We start from the raw sequence: 14643 nt of genomic DNA on the forward strand, positions 1-14643 counted from the left end.
AGACATACCCATATAGTTGAAGCCATAAACATAAGGGTTGCAGAGGGCCTTTTCAAGGGGGTAGAGATGGGTTGGGAGTGTGAGACTCCCTCCTTACCATAGCCCACAGGCAGTCATAAATGTCACCTATCCTGCCCAGCTGGGGAAGGGAAAACATGCTGCAATTCTCCTAAAGCATAGATTCCCAAACTATTTTGTTGAGCTCCCCCTTTGGAAAATACATGCCTTCTTGCAGGAACTGGGGAAGAGAGCAGTGGGTGTGGTCTGTACTCACAGGTCGGGGCAGAAGTGAGCCCAGTACTTCAGTGTGGGGGAGCAGCGGTCGGATAGAGAGGAGTACCCAATATTCACAGAAGAGATTGAGGAGGGGAAGGACTGCCCACTATAAGTGAGTGTGTGGGAGTGATGGCGGATGGGTACTTAGATAGGAGACCAGAGGTTGCACATCTTGTAGCAGCTGAGGAAGACTTCTTCTCCCCGCAGCAGTCAGTCAGTCTCAACTGCTAGGACTGGTTCACCACCCAACTCCCTCCCCTGTCTGCAGGGAAGTGAAAGGGGATTGTGTTGAAGACTCAAGGTCAGTAAGAAAGTGGAAGGTTGCACCCTGTGAGAACTAACCACCTCCTGACAGATCCTGCTACTAATCCTCATCCTTCTGTGTGTGGCCTTGACTGCTTCCCATGCACAAGCTCTGTCCTGCCGGGGAAGTGGACTGCACTGTGCGACACGGGGCCATGCTCTGCAGGGTCCATACCCCAGACTGGATGTAGTACTCCCAAGGCATAGCATTCTGCTTCTTGCTTGCAGAGTCCACACTGGCCTCCCCAGTGAAGGAGGGTAACTGAAGGAGGGTGTCTGCTGAAGCTGTGAGAGTATGAGACAGGCAGGGAGCCTGGCAGCTGAAGTTTCCCAGGCATAGTCCTGTCCACTTCCCAGAGTCCCCTGCTGATCCCAGCCCAATTAGGTGTTAACACCCCTCTGCTTACTCAGAGGGAGACTGTTATAAAACAGGACCTCTCAACTTTGGAAGCCCCAAGGGCCACAATGATATAGCACATGCCAAGGGCCACAACTTAAGTGTGGTTGCATTTACATGCAATTATATATGCAAATAGGTTTTTTCACACTGATGGGCATGAATACAAATCACTTCCCACAATGCCCTGGCACTTCCAGCACCTCCTCCCTGGGGTCTAGAAATGCCGACATCCTGTATCCATCTGTTCCAGCCAGCCTGTCCACTTGCGTCTTTCAGTGCTCACCCCTCCTGGGAGATGCCTTACCATTGTGGAGCATGTTGCCAGTGGAGGCTATGTTCAAAGGATTCCACCTTTGACATCGTGGGGCAGTGTGTTGAGCCCCACATAAACCCAAACTGCACCACAGGCCACAAACAAATGGGTCACAAGCCACATGCGGCCCATGGGCCGTATGTTGAGTAGTCCAGTTATAAAAGGTTTTTAGATACAAAAGAACCTAGTCAGGTGTTTAAAAACATTAGTCGGTTGTTTAAAAACATCCAAATGCCTAATCCCCCCCACTGCAGATGAAGTTACAGCCGCAGAAGAATGCTTCTGTCAGCATAACTACCCTCATGGAGGTGGTGTTCCTGCACTGATAGAAACCCCTCCTGTGTCAGCATAAGCTGTGTCTACACTATGGGATTATACTGATGATATGCAGAGTACTCTGTGAACACATACATGTTAAGATATCTGTATAATTCGAAAGATGCATTACTTGCGTACTGCAAAGTGGATTGGCACATTCAGAACAAATCTGATTGGCTTTTCCATGGCAGTGAGACTTAATAAATATGCATGGAATTTCTGACAAGCCTTTTAGCTGCTTTGCTCCACAGGTCAAACTATTATAGCCTGACCTGCTGTCACATAGGATGTATTTGTACAGACACAAGTAGTAATTTCAAACATTTTCTGCCTCTTTCTTTCTTCCCCTCTGCCCATCCCCAGTTTGTCTTGACCTGGTGTTTCTTTCCTTTTTTATCATGCCTTTTCAAAATGTGTGTAGCGTAATTATGACAACTGCTTTGATTGCGGATAGACTGACCCTTGTTGAAGAAGCACTTTGTCAATCAGTGAGAATGTATCACTTAGTGCTGTTGGATTCATTAACTTTTATGCAACTCTAGACCCCAGCAGTTTATGAAATGGCAACTACAAATCATTTTCGATGCTCTTGACCTGAATGAACAGCTGCTTTGTCCTGCTGTCCTCAACCATTGTTATGTGCAGACTCTTTAAAACATTTGTTTTCAAAATGAAGAGCTCATGAATAATGTTTTTTCCCCCAAATTTTCAAATGGAAAACAAGTAAAAACTTTTCATACATCAAATCCCTAAAGTTACATGTGTTTTTTAGGGTACTGGAGGGCTATCCTGATGCTGATCCTTAGCTTCTTGGAATTATACTGTTGTAATGTGAAATGAAAATTGCGAATGCAGGTGTGCACTGGTGACATGGCTTTGTAGTTTGTGATGTGGAAGGCATAGGGTTATGAAAATACACATGCTTCCATTCTCTATTTCTGTCATCAAATATCTTCTTGAGTCTTTAGTTCAGTCTAAGATGATACCAACCTCACCTCCATCTTTAACTCAGTGTGAGAGACAAGTTCTATAGTCTTTACACAAGACTTACCCAGGCTTGCCTTTACAAGAATTACCCTTTTCATTTGCCTGTAGCTGCTCCCATTAAAGTCAGGAACAATTTTAGAACATGGGCTGAAAATATTGGCTTTAAGATAATATAAAAACAAACACCATAAACTGTATCTTTAAAATTTCTGAATGTTTCCTGCCTTTTGTCCTGTATCCGCTGCTAAAAATTTTGTCATTCCATTGAATATAGATTCCCCTTATACTTCTCTTGAGAAATGGAAAAAGTATTGTAGTGTCTTTACACCCTGGCTGTGTCTAGACTGGCAAGTTTTTCCGCAAAATCATCTGCTTTTGCGGAAAAACTTGCCAGCTGTCTACACTGGCCGCTTGAATTTCCAGAAAAGCACTGACGATCTCATGTAAGATTGTCAGTGCTTTTCCGGAAATACTATGCTGCTCCCATTCGGGCAAAAGTCTTTTTCCGAAAGACTTTTGTGCAAAAGGGCCAGTGTAGACAGCACAGTAGTGTTTTCCGCAAAAAAGCCCCGATCGCGAAAATGGCGATCAGGGCTTTTTGCGGAAAACTGCGTCTAGATTGGCCATGGATGCTTTTCTGCAAAAAGTGCTTTTGCGGAAAAGCATCCTGCCAATCTAGATGCGCTTTTCCGAAAATGCTTTTAACGGAAAACTTTTCCGTTAAAAGCATTTTTGGAAAATTATGCCAGTCTAGACGTAGCCCCTAAGTATATGAGTTAAGTGCAGTCTTCTTTATAGAAAAAGGAGCTTGGTGACATTATACTTGTTTAGTGTTTTATACTGGAAACTTCATTTCAAATCATGTTAATGGTGTGGTGGTCACATCCTGCTCCAGTGGGTGTTTCCCGGAATACGAGCATCATCACACAGCTTGGCATGAGGAAGAACTGAGGAAGAGGCCCCTGAGGAGATTGGATAGACATGTTTTGCAGATCATGAATAAGGTAGAATTGTGTGAGGAAGTTCACAATGGCTGCCTCAATAAAGGGCCTTCCTTAATCCAGGCAACAGCACTGGAAATGACTAGGGGCAAGGGGACTCCCACAGTCCACTGACTTGACATATGCTACAGGTGCCTAACTGTGTACAGAGCTTGCCAGCAGGGGGTCTGGCTAGTCATATTTCTGGCTTAAGGGAGGTCAATAAGGTATAATTCTTGAAGAGATAGTGATAACACTGTTCCATATATCTGTTCATGTGGTTTGTGACTCTCATCGTGCTGATCACATATAATAGTCAATCACCAAATGTATTCAATTGTCAAGTTCATGGATTAAAAAAAAAATGTCTATTATCAAAAGGCAATTTCCTTGCTGCCAATTCCAGTAAGTGAAAGGGCTACCTGCTGGCCAGTTCCAACTTTCCCTGTGATATATCCCATTCATTCATCTGACACAGCTATTCAGGTTCACTGCTTGTTTTGTGACATTTCCCAGGGCTCCTGTCTGAGGTGGTTCTCTCTTTGTCTCTCTCTCTCTCTCTCTCTCTCTCTCTGTTTAACCTGTTGAGTTTTGAAAATCCTTGTTCCCTTGGTAGCTAAGCAGCAATTTCTATTTCCAATCTACAGATGTAGGTTAGGGTTAGGTGAATGGTGGCTTGACAGTTGGAACTACAACCTCACTGAGGCTATGTCTACACTACACTGAGGCTATGTCTACCACAATTGGCATATCTTTTTCTGCTTTTCTTCCAAAAGAGGCTTTTCCAACATTTGGCCCATGTACATGGGGCCAAATGTGTGGAAAAACCCTCTTTCAGAACATCCCTTCTTCCTCGTGAAATGAGGTTTACAGGAATGCCGACAAAATACATCCGCTTTGTCAACATTCTTTTCGGAAAAGCGGACGAATTCTTTGGACGCGGCAGAGCTTATCCCGGAAAAGCTCTGTAGTCTAGACGTATGCTGAGAGTGGCATGCACATACAGACTTAACCCTAGACTTAAGGTACACCTAGGCATGTTTCCAATGTTTCAAGGTTAGACGGACAGATTGTAATGTAAACCCCACCCCCTGTTCTTAGTTGGCATCCACTATTTTAATTCCTGTGTACTCCTCCCTTTTCCCTGCACAGGACAGGATTTTGCCTTCCGTTTGTCTGAAGCTGTTGCTATTTACTTATCTCATTCACAAGCAGCCTACTTGCTCAACAAAACAGAACATATAAACAACACATCTCTAATGCAATTTGAAAACTAGAAAATATTTTCTTCAACAACCCCACCCGAGCTTTATTAAAAATAACTATAAACCGTTCAGTCCCAAAAGATGTCTAATAAATAGTGCAATTAGGGTGCATAGCACATATTACAATTTCCAGTGTTTGGATACACTTAGAAAGCTACACTGGTGAAAAATTGGTATGGTTAATTTTTTTTCTGCTTAAACATATTATTTCAGTATTCTGCTAATTTACAATTAGTATTTTCCTTTGTTTTGTTCAATCACTTTCATTTTCACTGTTTGCTGCGTTGCCAATCTTGGTACAGTGATCTCCTACAAGACAACTTTTGCATTCATTACACTGAATGAATGAGAGAGTAAAGTGAGAGAAAAGTGTTTTGCTTCATGAAAGATAACATCTCATCATTTTGTTTGGCACCTCTTTTTTAAAAGGGCTGTCTGTATTAGCTCAGAGCAACTTTTATTCAACAGCACTGCTTGCACGTCAGTGAAGAAGAGCTGTATTGTGCACAAGACAACCCTGTAACTGCTGAGATGAGGAGACTGGAAATGATTTTTATTTGAAATAGTTTGGTCTCCAATCTGGCTTGGCTTTGATTTCTAGACATTCAGGAAATGGAACTTTCGAAGCTGAAGTCAACTGGAAAATGTGTACTGTTCCCCCTCAGCTAAGTGTGACTTTATGGAAATGTTAAAAATGCACCTCATTGTTTGCGGAGAGTCTCCTTTTGGCAAGAGATAGGAATCTGTATAATCACTTATTTCAGAGATTTTCCTTCAAGAAAGGGGATAGGAAGTGTGGACACTTTTTAAAGCAAAACCTTTGTAGACAAACAAACTTTTTTTATACAGAATGAGTTGAATCCATTGGGCAGTGAAGGGTATTGGGCAGTGAAGGGTATATCTATCTATCTATCTATCTATCTATCTATCTATCTATCTATCTATCTATCTATCTATCTATCTATCTATCTATCTATCTATCTATCTATCTATCTATCTACATAAATAAAATGCTAAATGAAAATGGATGGCAGCATATTTAAATAACTTCATAGTTTTGACATATTCGTCCGTATTACAACCCAGCGATCAGACAGTTTAGCTTAGATTTAAGGCCAACTGGCAAGCTTTTGGTTCACTAAGGAAAAAAGCCCTGTTGTTCCATGGAGTGAAGTACTATAAACTGACTCTAATGCACCTGAATTCCTCTTCTGAGAAAATGAGTCTCCTGTGATGCTTTTAATTACATCCAAATGAGTATGTTGGTACATGCTCAATACAATTATAAAAATAGCTATGAAAAAAGATCCCTACAGAGAGTGTTGATTAAAAAATACACAAGCACCAATGGGAGGAGGATTGTGATCAGCCAGCTACTGGGCTGGATTTTCCTTTTCCTGATTTGTTGTGTTGTCATTGGTGTCTGTGCAAAGTGAGTGTACAGTCCTCCAAATCAGAGAGGTAATATTTTATACTCATCTTGGCCTATTATAAATGCCTGCCCAAGAAGCAAGAGAGGTGTAATACCTTTTGTTGGACCAGCTTTAATTGGTGGAAGGTACAAGATTTCAAGAGACACTGAGCTCTTTATGTCTGGGGAAAGAAAATAGACTTTCTGAACTAAATACAAGTTGGAACGGCTTGTTAAGCATCAGGTTTAACACATTGTAGGAGGCTACTTGAAGTGTAGTTGGCAATAAAAGTTACAGAGTTACGTAAAAGATTATTGTAATGAGCAATGATGCCATGATGCTGTTGAGTTTATGATTTTTGGTGTCTAGAAGCTTTATGAATTTAAGTTCCCAGACTCACCTTTGAAGCCACTGTGCAAGTTTCCTTTGCAGACAAGTCATGAAAGATCAAATATGGAGTAATCTCTTTGTAAAAAGTGTTCACACATGGGTGATGAGGTGTTTTTATCTTTTTTCATGTTTCTGTGTGAGTTCATTTGACAGTGTAGAGTTTGTCTGGCTTCACTTACAGAATTATTGAAGCATTTGATGCACTAGATGAGGTACACCCCATGATGTGATTAGGATCCATGGATCTTGAAAGGTGTGTTGATATGTCTGCAGGTTTTGCATCTGGTTTTTTTGGGCAGGGCTTGGTACTGCTTTGAGTTGGTGTTTCTGATTTCTGGGCAGCTTGCTTATGATGATGAGCTTGGTGAGTTTGGAGAAGGGGGGTTGAAGACCAGAAGAGGGGGTTTATTCAGAATGCTGCTCCCATCAAATATGTGTTGTAATTGTTTGATGGTACCCCACATGAGTTCCAGTGTGGAGCAGTAAATGACATGAGAGCTAGAAGTGTGCAGGAAGTGCGGTTTCCCCCCTCTGCTGAAACAGGTTCTCTCAAGGTATTTGTGTGGCCTTTGCCATAATATGATTTTTTTCTCTGGTGTAGTGTCCTTGTTCGATGAAGGTAATTTGAAGTGTATTTAGGTGTTTATCCAGGAATTTCTCTTCAGAACAAATTCTGCAGTATCTTGAATGCTTGACTGTGAATAACAAATTTTGGCTGTGTCTACACTGGCATGAATTTCCGGAAATGCTTAAAACAGAATAGTTTTCGTTATAAGTATTTCTGGAAAAAGAGCATCTACATTGGCAGGATGCTTTTCCGGAAAAGCCCTTTTTCCGGAAAAGCATCTGTGGCCAATGTAGATGCGCTTTTCCGGAAAAGAGCCCCGATCGTCATTTTCGCGATCGGGGCTTTTTTCCGGAAAAGACTACTGGGCTGTCTACTCCGGCCCTTTTCCAGAACAGTGTTCCAGAATAAGGACTTATGCCCAAGCGGGAGCAGCGTAGCTTTTCCGGAATAGCGGCTGATTTTGTACAGTAGAGCATCGTTGCTTTTCCGGAAATTCAAGGGCCAGTGTAGAAAGCTCGCAGCTTATTCCGGAAAAACGGCTGATTTTCCAGAATAAGTGGCCCAGTGTAGACACAGCCTTTGTGTTCATCTGCAGTGATTGCTGGATCTATGGTAAGTGTGATGATCTGTAGGTTTCTTTTATGTAATCATTTGGATGGTCCTATTGTTGAGCACAGTGGGCATGTCTAGATTACATGGCTCCGTCGATAGAGCCATGTAGATTAGGGTTGTAAGCAAAGGGAAATGAAGCAGCAATTTGCCGCTTCATTTAAATTAAAATGGCTGTGGTGCTGTGCCAATCAGCTGTTTGGTGGCACAGCACTGTAGTCTGGACACTCCGCTGTCGACATTAAAGGCATTTGTCGACCACCCCGTTATGCCTCGTGGGATGAAGTTACCAGGGAGGTTGACAAATGCCTTTGATGTCGACCGCAGAGCATCCAGAATACAGCGCTGTGCTGCCAAACAGCTGATCGGCACAGTGCCGCAGCCATTTTAATTGAAATTAAATGGTGATTATTTAAATCGCCACTTCATTTTCCTTTGCTGAGTAAACAAATCTACATGGCTCCGTCAACGGAGCCATGTAGTCTAGATTTGTCCAGTGTTCAAGAAGTTGATGCTTGTGAGTGAATGAATGTTTTAGAGAGTTTGACTGATGGATAATGTTTGATGACAATATGGTGGAAATCACTTAGGGTACATCTACACTATACTGAAACTTGAAATAAGATACGCAATTTGAGCTTAACTGTGTATCTTATTTCAATGTTATTTCAAAATAGCTTATTTTGTCATTTGGCACTGTCTACACAGTGCCAAATTTGAAAATAAAGCACTATTCCAAAACATCCCTCACTCCTTGAAGAGAGTGAGGTTTACAGGGACTTCAGAATAGTGAGCCCAGAATAACAGGCTTGCTGTGAAGACATGGATAGCTATTTTGGCATACTCTCATATCCCAAAATAGCGTTTCAGTGCAGATGTACACTTAGGGAATGTAGGTCTTCTGTGCAAAGGATGAAAATATTATGAATTATTTCAGATCTAACATTGGTTTCATAGAACATTTTTCCAGAAATTTTTCCTTAAGTTGGCCTATGAAAAGTTTGTATGTTGGGGAGCCATTCTAGTTATTATGGCTGTTCTCATGGTTTGCACAAAATGTTGTTTATTTAAATATAAAGTCACTGTGGGTGAGGATGAAGACTGTACATTCTCTTGTAGGTACTTGAGACAGGCAGTGATGTTGTCAGGGATATTGGAGTGTAGAGAGATGACATCCATGGAGGCAATGTTGTTGTTCTGGGGAGGTTGTTTGTGTTACAGAGTTTCTGTAGGAAGCTGATAATGACTTGAAGAAATCTATGCTTATATGTGGTTTGAGGATGGGTTCTATGAGTTCTGATATTCTTTCAGTCAGAGTGCCGAGGTCAGATATGATGGATCTACCTGGGTTCTCTTATTTGTGTTTCTTGGAAATGTTGTAGACAGGAGTGTGTATAGCACAGGAGATGGCTCTTCAACTTTTCTGAGATCTTCCTGTGAAGCTAGCTGGCATATTTGGAATATAAGAAGCAAGTCAGTGGAGAATCTGGCTAGGTGTATCAGAATGAATTGTCATCAGTGCAATCATGGTATATATATCTCCTGTATATATGTATTTATCATTGGGTATGTCTAGACTACATGCCTCTGCCGACAGAGGCATGTAAAATAGGCTACCTGACATAGTCAATGAAGTGGGGATTTAAATATCCCCGGCTTCATTACAATAAAAATGGTCGCCACACTGTGCCAGCTCAGCTGATTGTCAGCATAGTGCAGCAGTCAAGGTGCAGATCAGTCGACAGGGGAAGCCTTTGTCGATTGCTACTGTAAACCTTGTTTTAATGAAGCTGGGGATATTTAAATCCCCGCTTCATTGCCTATGTTGGGAAGCCTGTTTTACATTCCTCTGTCGGCAGAGGCATGTAGTCTAGACATACCCATTGGTTTTATGGTATGACACCTCTCTTTCCAGTATTTGGGCTTGATCTTTCAAACTTCAGAATAAGGATGTTAAAGGCTAGTTGACTAGTCGACTATCTTATTGAATAGTCTTTTGCTTATTGGATAGTCTTTTGACTAGTCAACTAGTCGATTCACACACACACACACCCTTGCTGCCTCTATAAAATAGAGGCAGCAAAGAGGGAGGGGAAAGGGGTACTTCAAAGTGGCAGCACCACACAGCTGTGTATGCTGCTCCTTTGAAACCTCAAGGCGGCATTTCAAAGGGGCAGCTGCCATAGAGCCCAGGGTCAACTCGCCACAGCATTTCCTCAGAACCTGGGATCAGCTGGGGAGTCCCCAGCTGACCCTGGATTCTGGAGAAATCCTGTGCAGAACTCGGGGTCAGCTGGGGATTCCCTAGCTGATCCCAGGCTCTGCTGTGGAGTCCTCAGCTGACCCTGGGCTCTTAGCAGTATGCAGCGTACCATGGAGCCCGGGATCAGTGGGGGGACTCTGAGACTGCCGCTGATGCCAGGCTCCATGACTTTGAAATGCACAAGAGCCCCCACTGGGGACTCTTGTGCATTTCAAAGCAGGCACCCTCGTGCAGCCCAGAATAGGTGAGACTTCCCAGTGGCCCCAGGCTGTACATGGAGTACCACATTCTTTCTTTGAAATGTACAAGAGCCCCTAAATTTGAAAGGAGGAATGCAGAGGTGCCTATCGACTAGTTGACTAGAGGATGGAAATTCCATCGACTAGTTGACTAGTCAATAACTGCATTTTAACATCCTTATTTCAGAACATCCTTCTGCAAAATGTGCACATCATCTGCTCTCACTTATTTTGTTAGGTGGGGAGGCTGCAAGTCTTGCAGGAGACATCCAGCATTTCTCAGATATGATCCCAGTGATAGACAAATAGGTTATTTAAAACACAATTGCTAGCCTCTTTTGCCAAACGCAGTGAATTGTTTCCTAAAACAAGCTCCATCTGTAGTACATTGAAATGCAAAGCCCTAGTGCTCCTAAAAGCTGAGAACACTGATTTACAAGTGGGTTCACTTTAATACATAAAATCTCTCTACATGCTAAGTAATTGCTCTGGATCCACGTGGTGGATAGGTATTGTGGAATGAGGGAGGGTTTATGATTGCTGGCACTAAGGAAATTGTAAGTGTTCTCAGTTATTTGATCTGAGACAAAATAATGATTGTACCATTTGAGACCTCTCAATGCAGATCAGTGTTGAGATCACACTGCTGTATTTGAAGCTTTCAGCCTTCACAATCACTACTGCTTGCATTCACTTTCAACTTCTTTATAGTCAGCAGCAGAGTGCAAATGTTTGTGCAGCATAGCCATCAGAAATCCCTTGTTCTACTGGTATGTGACTAGTCATAAGTAATAATGGGTAAATCAAAAAGGATTTGGAGGTTGGATTTGCATAAGCCTTGAAAACCTTGGTTGCTTATCCAGCTGTATTGAAGTTTCACTTCTCCCTGACATCAACAAGGTAAGGACAGATTAAGACAGATTTATGGTCCAAAGAAACCTACTTTGCCAGTGAGTCAGAGGCAGAGTGACAGCTAACGTGCAGCATGTGTGGCCTTGTATGTGCTGGGTTGCACTGGGTTGTTTTACATGGCAGAGAGATGGAAAAAACAAGTATCCACTATCTGAGTCTGAAAGAGAGTTAGAAGGGGGTCCCAATAGGGGACTGGGAGGGAGTATTTGCTGAAGATCTATGGAACAACAAATTTTTGATAGGAGAAGGTAAAAAAAAATGCAGCTCTGGATCCCATTTAACTTTAATTAGTATCTTTTGTATGTGTGTTTAGTGATCACCATTAGTAGAGACTCAGGTCTTTGACTCCCTCTCTTGGCATCTGGACAGCTACACTCTGTACATCTTGGATGCTCCAGGAATTTGCTGCCTTAGAGGTGCCCAAAAATGATTACCTGACCTTCCTTTCTTAATGAAACTCTGCAGTGGGTAATTTTTGAAGGCAGCAGCCAACATTTAAATATTCCCAGGCTTGCTGAAAAGAAGTCCATGAGATGGATTTCAGCTGAGCCAGGCATCCTGTTGGAAGAGGAAAAGGATGGCCAGAAGACAAAGATTAAAACTTTCTCAGTTCTCTCTCACCCACAGATATTGGAGGGGTAGATTTTGACTCTGCAGCAATTCTCAGGTAGCGGTGATGCTTGGTGCTAAGAGAAAAACTTCAATGTTATGACAGTCCCTACACTGTCCTCTACCACCCTGTGGAAGTGGTATCCTATAGAACTTCCCCAGAGATGGGATTCCACAGGTTCAAGTATGCGTCTTTCTCATCTCACTATGATCAGCATTTGGAGGTTCCTGTTTTCAGATGCAAGGGGGGCACCGATTCTCACTCATACATACCTCCCCTTCTAATCAGTTTGAGATTTGCCTGGTTTAGGATTTTAGGATTTGAAATAGAATTAAGAATGCATGGCTGGAGACATTTTTCTGCTATGGGAAAAATTAATATTGTCCCTAACTAGTGACTCTGAGCTGGAACAAGAAAATAACAATGTGCTCTGAACATAAAGTTTATTTCTAATTTTGTGTGAGTGTAAATGCCTGTGAATCAAGAGTGCAAGGTGCAAAATAGACTGTTAGCAGGTGACTTTCTTTCTTGGGAAGATGTGAATAGAATATTTATATTTTTATGTTATACTAGCAATTCAGCAGCAATATGAGCTGTTGGTAAGCCATGAGCATGCAAGTAAAATCTGGGTTTGACTGTTGATAGCTTATAATATTTACATTTATATCAGGGAGCTCCCATTTGGAAAGGTTAATGGTGTTTTTGGAGGAAACATTACAAATTAATATCTGCTTTGAAGTGGATGTCACTTTTGATGTCATCCTTTCTGAATGTGTTCAAAGTATCTGATGCGGTGTCTGACAGAAAAGAAGTTGACTTTGGAAGCCTGATTTTGACCTCAATCTCTCCTTTCATTTAAATTTTGAACTACTTGTTGTAATTTAACCTATTGTGCAGGACCCTGTTGGGTTTTTTTTCCTGGAAGTACTTTAATTTTATGGAAAATATAGTTCCCTTTAAATTGAGTAAATCATGACAAATGCAGTGAATTATAGATTATTTTTTTGTTTTTTTTTCATTAGGTTGATTTAGATATTGGTTAAATAGAGCTTTTGCGTATATTACAATATTAGCTGTACACAAAAGAAAACAAAGGAAAAATAATAAAAAAAGCCCTTGGAAATCCTATTAATTTTTCTTCTGAGTAACTGTTAATCTTTGTATTTGTATCTAGTTTTTAAATAGAAAATGGGGCCAGTTTATTAATTAATAAAAATAATAAAATCTCAGTTGCATTGATCAAGAGAAGATAGGCAACGAAGTCCTGTTAGCAAGGGTTTAAATCAGTGTTTCTTAAACTGTGTTCCGCAATATACCGGTTTGCAGGCAATTGGAGGTGTGCCGTGGAGAACAACATCATTCAAAATGGCCACCCTTAAGGGGCAGGCAACCTTTTTTTTTTCTCTATAACTTTCCCCCGACCTTTTTTTCCCTCAATAACTTTCCCCCAATAACTTTTGCTCAACAAAAATATCCGTGTTTGGTGTTCCTTGGTCTTAAAAAATTTCAGAAACATTGGTTTAAATGGTTGTGCATGGCAAATTGTAGCAATAACTAAATTGGTATATTTTCCTGCGAACAACATGACAAGGTGAGCTGTACATTCCCTTGCAAAATGAACTCTTTAGCATGAAATAGACATGGACTTCAGTAATGGACTTTGCAAGATTACTTTCATTTCTTGATAATCTCCATGGAACCCTAACACTTACCAAATGTGTTTCTTGTTGGCAGGTGGAGTGGATACAACAACAGGTAGTGAAAAGAAGGACAAAGAGGGATTATAAAGCTGGTGGTATCCAATCCACTTATTTCAATGATCCCAAGTGGCCAAGCATGTGGTATATGGTAAGTATAAAGAATGCAATTGGATTTAATTCAGACTAATTGTTTATTTGCTCTGCTATGACCTTCTCTAGGGGACAAAGTAGTATCTTCAGAAAAAGGCAAATATTCTTTTCTGTTTTATGTAATGTACAGAAGGATTTGTAAGCCCCTTGCAAGTATAATCAGTGCCATGTATTGTGATGCTTTTGCAGAATTTTTTATTACAGAATAGTTTCATCAGACAGAAGAGGAAGGAACATGGTCTATTTGAGGAAAGTAAAAAATCCCTCCTGTCTGGGTGCTCAGTTCCCTGCTTCCAAAACCCCATGTGTTCAAAATAATTTTCATTGACTCCTATGTCAGTTGCATTCTGAAGCAGGAGAATGGAGACCAGAATTATGTCTTTGTATCTGTAGTAGGAACACAGATATGTTGTGTTAATTAATTAATTAATTAATCTGTCTGACTGCTTGTTGCTTTTAATCTGACATAAGTGCACAAGCAAACTAGGGATGTAAATTCCTGGTTTAAAAGTTAAACATAGTGTTTAACTGATTAACAGGTTAACCCTGGATCAGACCCTTGCCTGTGGTACAATGCTGTGGGCCAAGCCAGCCTGGTGCAGCTCCCTGCCCATGGCACAATGTGGCACCAGACCAGAGCAGCCCCCTACCTGCAGTGCAACAAAACAGGCTGCTCAGGGCCTGCCATGTTTCACCCAGGGCGGGAACTGCTCTGGACTGAGTCACTGGTTAACCATGACAGGGTAAGCATGCTGGTAAAGCTGATGCTTACTGGTTAACTGGTTAACCCTTTACATCCCTAAAGCAAACTTTCTCTTTACATGTAACTATCCCAGTTAAAGTCTGAACAGGAGATCTTCCCTATCCAAACAGATTTTAACTATGTTCTTAACTTGTGTAGCATGGCCTAAGTGAAATATTTTAGTCATAGTATATCTAGACTTCGGA

At 41.4% G+C, this 14643-nt stretch overlaps 1 protein-coding gene across 3 annotated transcripts in view; it reads left to right on the forward strand.

Annotated features, from left to right (window-relative positions):
* PCSK5 (proprotein convertase subtilisin/kexin type 5) overlaps positions 1 to 14643 on the forward strand; it is a 336184-nt gene that overhangs the window by 60948 nt on the left and 260593 nt on the right. For all 3 annotated transcript variants that reach the window (XM_075931728.2, XM_025178860.3, XM_075931730.2), the window contains one exon: positions 13580 to 13693. In XM_075931728.2, coding sequence (XP_075787843.2) covers positions 13580 to 13693 — 114 coding nt within the window. The remainder of the gene's footprint in view (positions 1 to 13579; positions 13694 to 14643) is intronic.

Source organism: Pelodiscus sinensis, chromosome 6, assembly GCF_052426305.1.
Source record: "Pelodiscus sinensis isolate ZL-2025 chromosome 6, ASM5242630v1, whole genome shotgun sequence".
NCBI lineage: Eukaryota > Metazoa > Chordata > Testudines > Trionychidae > Pelodiscus > Pelodiscus sinensis.